Raw genomic sequence first — 13,116 nt, 5'->3', positions numbered from 1 at the left:
GGCAGGGGCTGATGGGAATTGTAGTCCATTACATCTGGAGTGCCAAAGGTTCGCCACCACGGTCCAAAGGTATAAGGAAGTCAGTTTTCACATTTGTGGTTTTTCTCCAGTGTTGCTCCCAATTGCACAAAAAATGCTCAAAGGGGTCAAATTTGGATGAGTGCAGGCCCGCAAGAGGAAAAGGTTGGAGCCCTATTTCCTGGGAAAAGCCAGAGCTGTGTGTGAGGGCCTGGGCATTTTGCGTCAGCGCCAAGGGCATCGGCTGGTGGGAGTGGGCCAGGTCTCTTTGAAAAGGCACAGCCCCACACATTTGGGGAGAGACCAACCCACACTGCACTGGAAACGCCCCAAGGGAAGGGGTTGATATCCATTAAAGTGTGATCGTTTTTACAATGCATAAAGTCGCGCTGCACCGTTCGTCTCTCGACAAAGCAAACCTGGGATCAGGAAACATAACCCAGGGAAAGTTTCCAGGGCTGGTATACTAGCCCTAGTCAACTGAAAGCATAGCCATTTCTTGTTTGGAAGATGCCCAGGGCAAAGAAAACTGTCAAGTCAAGAAAATCAAGAAAAATGACTTGATAATTGAGCAGTGCTTCCTGAAGCTGTCCGAAACCACTTACTGAGGGTCAGGCCCCATGGGGCACACACAGCCTATAGTGGTGAGGGCTAGAACCTGCTGTAGGCCATGAGAAGAAAGGGACTTGGGATACCAACAGCCATGGGGTGGGTGGGTGGGTGGGCAGTCAACAATGAAAACATCCAGACCTGATCTAGCCCACCAGCCTTTCCCTGGAGCAACGAAGCGCTGCCGAATCCAACCCGGACCTTGCCGGTGGCACCGTCAGAACCCTGCCTCTGGACATGCCACGTGGACCCTCGCAGAGTTATCACCGGTTTAGGTTCTGCAACAGGACTTTGGGCGTGATGGGAAAAAGAAAGAAGAGGACACAGACCTGACTGGGGTTTTTTTGCCCAGGTACAGACAAGGCAGAGACTATTCAACGCTTTGGCAAACAAGTTAGTAGCAAGCAAAAGAAGCTCCAAAAAGCTCTCTAAGATTTCAAGAAAAGAAAACTGGCATTTGGCACGGGCAGCTGAGCTGTCCAAAGCTAGAAAACTAGATCACCTGAACAATTAAGATCTCCACGAACGGCAGCGCCACAAACTTTCTTGTCTGTGCCACTGGATTCCCCCCTGCACCAAGTCTCATGCCTGAACAGTCCTTTGTGAAATAAGAATCCTCGCACACGGGACAACTAGCACCTCAGGATAGGCTGAAGCCCTTCTTCCTGAGGTGCTAGCTTTCATCTTGCAGGGAGAAGGTTTTTAAATTAGGGGGGGAAAGACTCACACCATACAATTCTCCCTCCTTGGCAATCTAACATACACTCCAAGAACAATTTCACTGTTGGGTGCCTTGCCATTTGTGTTAGTTACTGGATAATTTATGGTTTCTCCTTTCCTAAGAACCAGTAAAACATCTGGAACATAAGCAAGCGAGTTAAGCAGAGAAAGACAGGGTGTCAGGAGATGGAAGAGAGGTTAAATTGACTCCCCAAAGGGGGAACGTGGCAGTGGACTGCTGATCTGTATAAGCCATCTAAGTCTTGAGAGGTGAGAGAGAGATACACAGGGGGGCTGTGAGAAGAAATTGAAGGCCCTGTCCTCTGCCAAAGAATCAGGCATATATTGGCACCCACCCTCTCAGCCTTTTCTTGGAGAGAAGAGGCTGATAACATGGGATTAAGTCAAGGAACTAGATCTTGAACAATTGCTGGAAGGAGAAATGTAAAACAAAAACACCTACACCTACACCTAGGTGGGAAGGGGTAAAAGGAGATTATTCTCCCCCAACACCACCTCCCAAAGTACCAGCAACATCATTTCGAGATGACCCTGAATAAAGCATCTAACGGTAGGTCCATGTTAACGGCTTCGGGCAGGGTAGCTGGGGACGGTCGGATACTCCGGGAGACTGTTCCCGGAAAAGTTGTTAAACTGAGCTTCCCGGCTCGGGGGGTCCCTCCACAAGCCGCTATGCCACTCGTCTTGGGCTTTCTGGAAACTGCCGCCTCCCCCACGGTACAGGCGGTGGACCTGAGGAAGACAGAGAGAAAACAATCCAGCAGGGAGGCAGTAGTTTATTACACCCTATACCCAAATTCCTTTGGAAACTAATGGGGCTCCCTAGATGTGTGCCTTACGCTGCATTGTGCATAGAGATGGGCCAAACCACTCTAGAAACTTTGGCATGGATAAGGGCCATAAAATATTGAAAATAGTGGGATCCAATAGCTATATTCCCTCTCTGTTATCAGATCACTTTATCTCAGAATGGTATACTTTGATCTTTAGAAAGGTTGAAGCTATTGGTTTCCCCTTGGAATCACTCCTTATGCTCACAAAGGTGGAAGCCTTCAGACTAGTAAAGAATAGGCTCTTGGATCTTGATTTTCATAATTCGACTCTTGCCGCCAAGACAACCTGTTCTCCGACTACATTATTAATCCCATGCGAGCGTGGAATTATGGCAGCATATCTTCGTCTGCTGATTAATCCCACCCAGAGGAGGTTTCTGGCTACTGCAAGCATGTGCCGCCATCAGCTCTGCTGGTGGGAAGATTTAAGAATAGGGAACGTGCTAAAAGAGTTTGTTCATGTGATCTGACTATGGTTGAAACACTTGACCATTCTTTGTTTCAATGCCTTAAATACAATAAGATATGTATGAAATGAATTCCGCTTTCTGTGTAATGCCTTCAGTGGCATGAGTGTTGCGATACCAAATCCTCCTGAACAGCTTTCCCACGTGCTCTTTTGTGAAACTGTTGCACATTTTATACTGGAAATTAGTATTTTAACTGTACTTCTTAACCTTGTTTTGTTTTAAAATTTTGTCCTGTTTTATATGCCAATAAAGGCGCAGTATGTTGTTACAAGCACCCTTATGTAGGAAAATCACCACCTGTCCCTAAAAATCCTCCGAAAGTAACATCTAGAAGCACACAGAGCTAGAAGCGGAGCTAGTACTGTCCCACAAAAAATATCTCCGTTCATGACTCCGTGTGGTTGTAAGCTCCAATGTATATGATAATGTTAAATATAGGCGTGATAGATTAAAGAATATAGTTGAATATATGTATTTATTTTGTATATGGAAAAAAAACAAAAGAATAAGAATACATACAGGAAATAGACTATAAAGGAGTGTTCCCCCCTGACCCTGCTTATTCCAATTGAACAAGGACACATGGCCAATTATTTACAGTGGATCACCAACCCTAAATTAAGAAGAGCTTTAACACTGGCCAGATTCAATCTAATGCCTTCTATGCTGCTCTATGGCAGATATCAACAAATTGATAAACAGAGGAGGCTATGTCCATGCAATATGGGTCAGGGGGAGACACTCGATCATACCCTCTTTCATTGTGTAAGGTTTGCAAAAATCAGAATGTCACAATCTGCACTTATCCCATTTCTGTATAACAATCTAACTGAAGCTCTTAAGATACCTATGCTTTTGAACAACATGGATCCCACAGTGTGTGAGAATGTAGCAAAATTTCTGCTAACAATAATAGACGTAAGTCTAGATGAATACCAACCAATGTCTATGTATTATGACCACATATAGCCAGCAGTAATTTTTCTAGCTTCTGTCAGTATCCGATGACGTTTAAGTGAGTTAACTTAGCTGAAGGAATGTCCTATAGTTACAGAAGGACCATGTATATATTTTAGTATTTAGTATTTTAGTACCAGTGTCTATAATTGTGAGCAATAATGGGCAAATTTTGTATGCTGATTTTGTATGTTTATTTTATGCCAATAAAGGCTTGTGACTTGACTATAAAGGAGTAAAATAAATGAACATAACTTTTGGAGAAAACTAGACTAAGATAGCAGTATAGAGATGGATCTCTCGTATAAAATTTAGGAAGGAAATTAATTATCTAAGTTCAAGTGGGAAGAATGATAATAAGTGTTGTTTTCTTACCTTGTGACTTATGTTATTCTTGCACTCTTGTTTTAGGTCTAATCTTTTACCAACTCAGCAATTTATTTTAATGTTGAATATCAGTTATGATTCAAGTAACAGTTTAGAAACAGATATTCAAGTTATCATAAATAGAACAACCTACCTGAACTGTTAAAACTTGTAATATAGTTAACAATACGATATTTTCTTTTTTAATGATGTTAACAAGTTTGTTTGGTAATTATATATGTCAGTGGTGGCGAACCTATGGCACGGGTGCCAGAGGTGGCACTCAGAGCCCTCTCTGTGGGCACGCGTGCACAGAGTTCGTCATGTGATAATAGTGTAATTATTTCAGGGAGATTATTAGCATTAAACCTAAGACCTAGGTGGCACTCAGAGCCCTCTCTGTGGGCACGCACAAACAGAGTTTCCCCCCTCCCCCACACATCTAGGCTGGCCTGCACCACTGGGCTCGATTATTAGCATTAAACTTCAGACCTAGTTTTGGGGAAGCAGTATAGGTAACCCTGTTAAGCACTGTTAAACCCCACTGATTTTCATGTGAAGAACTAAAGCACAATCCTTTACCTGGGAGTAAGCTCGGTTGCTGGCAATGGGGCTTGCTTCTGAGCAAACCCTCCTAGGGTCGTGATTCATCCGTTCGAAGCGTTCCACAGTTGCTTCAAAGCAAAGCCACCGACTACCACCAAGCTTACTCCTGAGTAACGCACGCCTTGGAGCCAACTGTTTTTTCTAAACTAAGACCTCAATATTCAGGTTAAATTGCCGTGTTGGCACTTTGCAATAAAGAAGTGGGCTCTGGGTTGCAGTTTGGGCACTCAGTCTCGAAAAGGTTCGCTGTCACTGATATATGTTTTAAAATTTAATTTAAAAAATTATCGAAAAAAACCCTCAGTTTAGATCCTGCCAGAGTGGCCGGGGACAGGGGTGCCGTAGAAATGCTGCTCCCAGAATGAAAGGGCAGACCCTCAGGATTCAGCCTTAGGGTTCAAGACAACCTGTTCTCTGACTACATTATTAATCCAATGCGAGCTAGGAATTACGGCAGCATATCTTCGTCTGCTGGTTAATCCCACCCAGAGGAGAGCCTTGGCTACTGCAAGATGTAATGTGCTGCCATCAGCTCTGCTGGAGGGAAGATTTAAGAATATGGAATGTTCTAAAAGAGTCTGTTCATGTGATATGACTACGGTTTGGTGTTTGGAATATGCTGCCACAGGAGGTGGTGATGGCCACTAACCTGGATAGCTTTAAAAAGGGCTTGGACAGATTTATGGAGGAGAAGTCGATTTATGGCTACCAATCTTGATCCTCCTTGATCTCAGATTGCAAATGCCTTAGCAGACCAGGTGCTCAGGAGCAGCAGCAGCAGCAGGCCATTGCTTTCACATCCTGCACGTGAGCTCCCAAAGGCACCTGGTGGGCCACTGCGAGTAGCAGAATGCTGGACTAGATGGACTCCAGCAGGCTAGTTCTTATGTTCTTATGTTCTTACGGTTGAAACACTTGACCATTCTTTGTTTCTATGCCCTAAATACAATAAGATACGCATGAAATACATGAATTCCAATGTTCTCAGTGGCACGAGTGTTATAAGATACCCAATCTCCTGAACAGCTCTGATGTGCTCTTTTGTGAAACGGTTGCAAATTTTATACTGGAAATTAGTAGTTTTAACTGTATTTCTTAACCTTGTTTTGTTTTAAAATTTTGTCCTGTTTTATATGCCAATAAAGGCTTGTGTTGGCCTTAGGGTTAGAGCCAGAACACTTGACGGACTGAAGCGTACTTTCAATCCCCACAACCAAAGATGGGTCGGAAGATCCGTACAAAGGCTCCACCAATATCCTCCTGCAGAAAACGAGCGTTTTTTCTGAGCTAAAAAGGACTAGATTCTCCCAGCTGCACCCGAGAGACACCTGGCTAAAATGAAGGCTGGAGCTGCAACCTGCAAGAGGCAACCTGCTCACTAGACAAACACCTGGGAGCATTTAAATTAACGTTGCGGGGAATGCTGGTCTGCTCTGGCATGCGTTGCAGGACTTGCTGCCCTAGCCCTGCTTTAACAGGTAACAGCCCGCCCCCCATTCAACTCCCCCACCACCCCACTTACCCGAAGGAGACAGACGAACATCACAAGGGCCGACAGAGTGAACATTACAGCAGGAAAAAGCATGATAACGGCAGCCCCGGTGCTCGTCGAGAAAAAAGTCACCGCTGCCAGCCAGCCACTGGAAGAGAGGGCAAGAGACAGTGCTTCAGAGACCAAGCGGCAGGAGAGATGAGATTCACAGCTCTGCATTTGTACATTTCTGCATATATTATTTGGATGTTGAGCAGAGGTGGGATCCAGCAGGTTCTCACAAGTTCCCGAGAGTAGGCTACTAATTATTTGTGTGTGCCGAGAGGGGGTTGCTAATTGGCGATTTTGCCACGGGATTTTTGCCTTAGTTACGCCCCTCCTCTCAGCAGTAGCACGCAGAACTTGGAGCAGTCTAGCAGGAGGTGCACCGGCGTGCGTGGCAGCCTGCGCCTGCGTGCATTCGTTTCCTGCCCAAGGACCGGCGCAGCGGCTGCGTCCTTGCCACAGCCCCGCCCAGGAATGCCCCGCCCAGCCCCATTGGCGCTACGCCACAGTTTGAATCCCACCACCATGGGAACCTGTTACTAAAATTTTGGGATCCCACCACTGATGTTGAGCCCTTCTGGGGTTGGGGTCCAGAAGAGGCACTGAAGTCCCGCTGAACCCCACGACCACCGGAAACCTTATTCATTCCTCGCCAGCCGCCCCTGCTGTCAAGAGAATCTTGGTAACTACAGGGACTAGAGCCATGGTGGCGAACCTTTGGCACTCCAGATGTTATGGACTACAATTCCCATCAGCCCCTGCCAGCAGGGCCAATTGGCAGGGGCTGATGGGAATTGTAGTCCATAACATCTGGAGTGCCAAAGGTTCGCCACCACTGGACTAGAAACTTTAAGCAAATCCAAAAGAAGCAGGATATTTACAGGAGACATATTCAATTAGTACCAGAAACTGTACTTATGTTGCTGCTTTGGTGGCAATGAAGAAGAAGAGTTGGATTTATATCCCCCTTTCTCTCCTGGAAGGAGATTCAAAGGGGCTTACAAGCTCCTTTCCCTTCCCGCCTCACAACAAACACCCTGGGAGGCAGGTGGGGCTGAGAGAGCTCCAAAGAACTGCGACTAGCCCAAGATCACCCAGCTGGCGTGTGTGGGAGTGCACATGCTAATCTAGCTCACCAGATAAGCCTTCACAGCTGAAGGGGCAGAGCAGGGAACCAAACTCGGTTCTCCAGATTTGCACCTGCTCCAAACTACTGCACCACGCTGTAGTGAGTCCAGTAGGGCTATAGAAATCAGCAAGGTTTTCCGGGTTTAAGCTTTTGAAGGGAGTTGTGACTTTCAAAAGCTTGTCCCTTCTAAGATGCTACAGAACTCAAAATATATCTATTCTACTGCAGATCAACGCTAACCTCTGAAACTATAGTCCTGGGCATGTAATTATGAATTTGTCATTCAGCTCTCATATTTCAAACTCTTCCAGCGTGGTGTAGTGGTTAAGAGCAGGCGCACTCTAGTCCAGAGAACTGGGTTTGATACCCTGCTCTGTCATGTGTGGAGGCTTATCTGGGGAACCAGATTAGCTTGTGCACTCCAACACATGCCAGCTGGGTGACCTTGGGCTAGTCACAGTTCTTCGGAGCTCTCTCAACCCCACCTACCTCACAGGGTGTTTGTTGTGAGGGAGGGAAGGGAAAGGAGTTTGTCAGCCCCTTTGAGTTTGAGATTTATATCTCCCCTTCCAGGAGAGAAAGGGGGAATATAAATCCAAACTCTTCCTCTTCTTCCTTCATGGGCTCACGTATTCAAAATGGCTTATGTTAAGCCCGGCCCTGAAGAAAGTGCTCATAATTTCCAAGTCGATAGAATATTTTAGAATGGTTGTTTCTCTATTTGGAGGTGGGAAAAAAAGCTTCTTTTTGTCTTCATTTTTTTTTGGTTTCGTTTTACTTGAGATGCAGGCGACTCTTTCCCTCGTGGGCTCAAGGCGGCTTCGTCGTGGTGGTGGTGGTGGTGGTGCAGAAGAAGAAGAAGAAGAAGAGGAAGAGGAGGAAGAGGAAGAAGAGGAAGAAGAGGAAGAAGAGGAAGAAGAGGAAGAAGAGGAGGAAGAGGAGGAGTTTGGATTTATATCCCCCCTTTCTCTCCTGCAGGAGACTCAAAGGGGCTGACCATCTCCTTGCCCTTCCCCCCTCACAACAAACACCCTGCGAAGTAGGTGGGGCTGAGAGAGCTCCGAAGAGCTGTGACTAGCCCAAGGTCACCCAGCTGGCTTGTGTGGGAGTGCACAGGCTAATCTGAATTCCCCAGATAAGCCTCCACAGCTCAAGTGGCAGAGCAGGGAATCAAACCCGGTTCCTCCAAATTAGATACACGAGCTCTTAACCTCCTACGCCACTGCTGCTCCTTTTAGAGAGAAGAGACAAGAAATTAAGGATGGAAAAGGAGAAGGGGAGACGGAGGCTTGCTGTGAAATCTCCATCAGATAAGTGGTTGAGGCCAGTCGGACAACTTGGGGCCAGGGTTCACCATTCAGTTATTAATGCTCTTTGGGGAACGTACCGGCAGGTCCGATGGCCCCAGCCAGTTGAGGGCTTTGAGGAAACTACCAAAATCAAACCTGACTCCCAACTGTTAAAAAAAATAAAAGCCACCTGAATAAACAAACGTGTTTAAAATCATGAACGCAACTTCTACAAAGCAGCCCAATAAGAAATGGGATTTCATTCAGCAGTAGCAGGAACCCCAGACAGAAACTCTCCACTGGAGCTCCTGAGATACAAAAACGACTTCATCGGGTGCAGGGAGATAGAGAGCCAACATTGTGGTGGTGCCACTAAGAAAGTGTTTAGTTCTGGTCGCCACATCTCAAAAAGGATATCGGAGAGATAGAAAAAGTGCAGAGAAGGGCAACGAGGATGATTGAGGGACTGGAGCACCTTCCTTATGAGGAGAGGCTGCAGCATTTGGGACTCTTTGGTTTGGAGAGGAGATGTCTGAGGGGGGATATGATTGAAGTCTATAAAATTATGCATGGGGTAGAAAATGTTGACAGAGAGAAATTTTTCTCTTTCTCACAATACTAGAACCAGGGGGCATTCATTGAAAATGCTGGGGGGAAGAATTAGGACTAATAAAAGGAAACACTTCTTCACGCATCACGTGATTGGTGTTTGGAATATGCTGCCACAGGAGGTGGGGATGGCCACTCACCTGGATAGCTTTAAAAGGGGCTTGGACAGATTTATGGAGGAGAAGTCGATCTCTGGCTCCCAATCTTGATCCTCTTTGATCTGAGATTGCAAATGCCTTAGCAGACCAGGTGCTCGGGAGCAGCAGCCGCAGAAGGCCATTGCTTTCACCTCCTGCATGTGAGCTCCCAATGGCACCTGGTGGGCCACTGCGAGTAGCAGAGTGCTGGACTAGATGGACTCTGCTCTGATCCAGCAGGCTAGTTCTTATGTTCTTATGTTCTAAAGGAACACAGGATGGTCCCTCTGAAGGCACAGATTTCGTTTTCTGTTTTAAGAAAGCAACTACTGTCTGTGTCTTAATTTTTTCAAAAAATATATCATTTTGAATTCAAAGCAGTACGAGGAGAAGGAACCGCAGACGCTGCCGCTTACCAGGCTCCCCACCCGCTGAACCCAATCGCTTGGATAACTGCCAGGAGGAACTGGGCGCCGAAGATGAAGAAGAAGACCATGAAGTTGAAAGAACTGTCCGACCTTGGAGGGAGAGGAAAAGGAAAATTTAACCTGTGTGGTTGAAGCTTTGCTTGAGGAGACGTGGGTTCAAATCCCTACTCTGCCTGGAAACTCACTGAGTCATCTCAGGGCTATGTCACCATCTCTCAGCCTAGCCAGCAGCATGGGGGATTTGACCAGTACAGTGGAACCTCGGTTTTTGTTGGTCATCCGTCCGAAAAGAATCGATGAAAACCTAAACCGGTGAAAACCGAGGCAAACTTTTCCATAGGAATCAATGTAAATCCAATTCACCCCTCTCTGTCGGAATAATACCGGAACAGGGGCACATAGCCAAATATCTTGAATTATTAACTGAACCCCAACAGAGACGGATTATCACAAGGGCCAGATCCAATACCTTCCCATCGGCCATTACAAAGGGTCGCTACTTATCCATCCCTCTCCAGGATCGGGTTTGTCCACACTGTAAAAACCAAGTGGAGACTCTTGCTCACATTATTCTTGACTGTCCGAGATATGTGGGCATCAGGAATTTCTCTCCCAGGCTGGCCCTAGACAGATCCGAAAGTGACTCTGACTGTTCTGTTGTGGAGCTTCTGTTAAACAACACAGATGTCATACTCTTGGAAAAAGTAGCAAAATTTCTTTTACAAGTGACAGAACTTTCTAAGTAATGTATACTGCTATATAGTCTTCCTGTCTGCGCTTTGAATGTACTCTTGATTTGTATTTCAAAAATGTCTGGCAATGCTCTAGAACCTATTTTTAAATGCCAAATAAAGGTTGTTGTTGTTTGTTTGTTTATCCAATTCATCCGTTCTAGGCACTCCAAAAAAACACACCAAAAACACATTTTTTGGAGAATAAACCTAGTGTTTAATGCTGAAAACAGTAACAAACAATAACATGAGGACCAGCTTCAGAGCCAGTGGATCAACATCACACCAGAAAGCTGTCCAAAGAGGTCTGTTTCTGACGCCTCTTTAAGATTTGTCTGAAATGGGGCAAGACATTGTCATTGAACAAGTTGAAGGCATGGCCCGCAACAGCTTTGTCCAGGTGATTTTTCTCCACAAACCCCTGCACCTGACTGCAAATCGATGAAAACCGAGACAAATTTTTCACTGAAAAAATCGATGAAAACCAAAACAGATGAAAACCGAAGGCAATGAAAACCGAGGTTCCACTGTTTTTCCTCTTGCAACTGCTTTGACCCGTACCACGTTCTGACCCAATACGGAAAGGTGGGTCAGTCGCAGCAAACCAAATCAGCAGTCCTCCTTCGGCAGAACACCCTGAGGAGAATTTAATGAACCTGAGGATTCACTGGGCCTAAACTAAGAAAACCATAGTACAGTGATGGCGAAATTTTCGAGACCGAGTGCCCAAACTGCCACCCAAAACCCACTTATTTATCGCAAAGTGCCAACACCGCAATTTAACCTGAATACTGAGATTTTGGTTTAGAAAAAAATGGTTGGCTGTGAGGCGTGCGTTACTCGGGAGTAAACTTGGTGGTGGTCATTGGCTTTGCTTTTGAAGCAACCATGCAACTCTTCAAACTGGTGAATCACGACCCTAGGAGGGTTTACTCAGAAGCAAACCTCATTGCCAGCAGCCGAGCTTACTCCCAGGTAAAGGATCGCGCTTTAGTTTTTTGCATGAAAATCAGTGGGGTTTAGCAGCACTTAACAGGGTTACCTACACTGCTTCCCCAAAACGAGGTCTTAGGTTTAATGCTAATAATCGAGCCCAGCGGCCCAGGCCAGCCTAGATGTGGGGGGGGGGGATTTCCCCCCCACATGATGAACTCTGTGCGTGCCCACAGAGAGGGCTCTGAGTGCCACCTCTGACATCCGTGCCATAGGTTCGCCATCACTGCCATAGCAGAAGCAAGACCAGAGCAGCAACTCAATCAGAGGCACAACGACCAACACTGAGGACCCTTCGACTGGAGACGGCAGGGACTGAAACCTGGACACTTCCATCCGTCAAACAGGTTTTCTGCCACTGAGCCACTAGGACTGAGGAAATGGGTGGATTGCCTGCCTGCCGCACCTCTTTGGGAGTCCCTGCTCTAAGCTTGCCTCCTTCACACCAGCAGCACACCCAGAACTTGGGGTCGGGGGAGAGCCATTCTTTTTTACACACCCTTTGGCAGGGGTGGGCAATTATTTTTTCCATGGGGCCGCATAAGAAACAGAAAATATTGTGGAGGGCTGGGCCAAAAGGCTGAACTCAATTCTGCATAATAGGGGCTGATAAGTGACAGACAGGTGCACAGATCAACTTGGAATCAGTGGCAACAGTTCTGCATACAACACTATTTGGCACCAAGAATCACAGGCTTAACCTACCTGCATAGTTGTCTACTGTGACAATCAAGCAAGTGGGGAGACTTAAGTCCCTTGACCTACTTTTCTCATCGACTGGTGCTTTTGAAAGCCCAGCAGAAGCTGGTTGCCTTGGTTGCCGGCTTCTGCGGGACTTTCAAAGGCACCTTGCTCCCCAGCAAGGCAGGGAGGGTGAGGCGCTTTTGAGAGGCGCTTTTAAAAGCCCCGCAGAAGCCGGCAGCCAAGGCAACCGGCTTCTGCGGGGCTTTCAAAGGCGCCTCGCTCCCCAGCAAGGCAGGGGGGCGAGGCGCTTTTGAAAGCCCCGCAGAAGCAGGCAGCCAAGGCAACCGGCTTCTGCGGGGCTTTCAAAGGCGCCTCGCTCCCCAGCAAGGCAGGGGGGCGAGGCGCTTTTGAAAGCCCCGCAGAAGCAGGCAGCCAAGGCAACCGGCTTCTGCGGGGCTTTCAAAGACGCCTCGCTCCCCAGCAAGGCGGGGGGGCAGTCAGGGTCATCCGGCGGGCCGCATGTGGCCCGCGGGCCGTATAATGCCCAGGTATGCCCTTTGAGGACACTGCTTTTACTTGAAAGACCTGAGCGGTGACACACCTCAGCTGCCTATTGGCTTGGAATCCTGGCTCTTTAGCTTTGCAGCACCGGCCTGGTCCGAGCACGAAGGAGAGGAGATTTCCCTCCGCCACGCTCTCACCAGCCTGTCGTCATCAGCTCAAATGTCTCCTGGGCTACAGGGATAAGCCGACAGTAATCAGGCTTTGCGAAGAGATTATGAGGGAAAATAGCTCTCCGGTGACATATCAGAAGAGCTCGGGGGCCGCGGAAGAAAAAGCTATAAAATAAAATATGGGCAGAATGATGCCACGAGGGAAAACCTGACCCTGAAGGCACAATCCTGGCTGAATTTTAGTGGGGATCATAATGCAGCTTCCATGTATACTGTAAAGCATAGGTGTCAAACTCGCAGCCCTC

The 13,116-nt window shown here is 47.0% G+C and overlaps 1 protein-coding gene across 1 annotated transcript; it reads right to left on the bottom strand.

Annotated features, from left to right (window-relative positions):
* Positions 1–1,032: 1,032 nt before the first annotated feature.
* LOC125425470 (secretory carrier-associated membrane protein 4-like) lies at positions 1,033–9,923 on the bottom strand. Its single transcript, XM_048483071.1, has 3 exons — positions 9,718–9,923; positions 6,123–6,240; positions 1,033–2,100 (listed from the first exon to the last, which is right to left on the bottom strand). The coding sequence occupies exons 1-3, from the start codon at positions 9,795–9,797 to the stop codon at positions 1,930–1,932; spliced, it is 369 nt and encodes a 122-aa protein (XP_048339028.1). The 5' UTR covers positions 9,798–9,923; the 3' UTR covers positions 1,033–1,929.
* Positions 9,924–13,116: the final 3,193 nt, after the last annotated feature.

This window comes from Sphaerodactylus townsendi, unplaced genomic scaffold (assembly GCF_021028975.2).
Source record: "Sphaerodactylus townsendi isolate TG3544 unplaced genomic scaffold, MPM_Stown_v2.3 scaffold_544, whole genome shotgun sequence".
NCBI classification, from domain to species: domain Eukaryota; kingdom Metazoa; phylum Chordata; class Lepidosauria; order Squamata; family Sphaerodactylidae; genus Sphaerodactylus; species Sphaerodactylus townsendi.
Note: the sequence above shows the minus strand (reverse complement) of the source record. Positions and strands in the feature narration are given on the sequence as shown.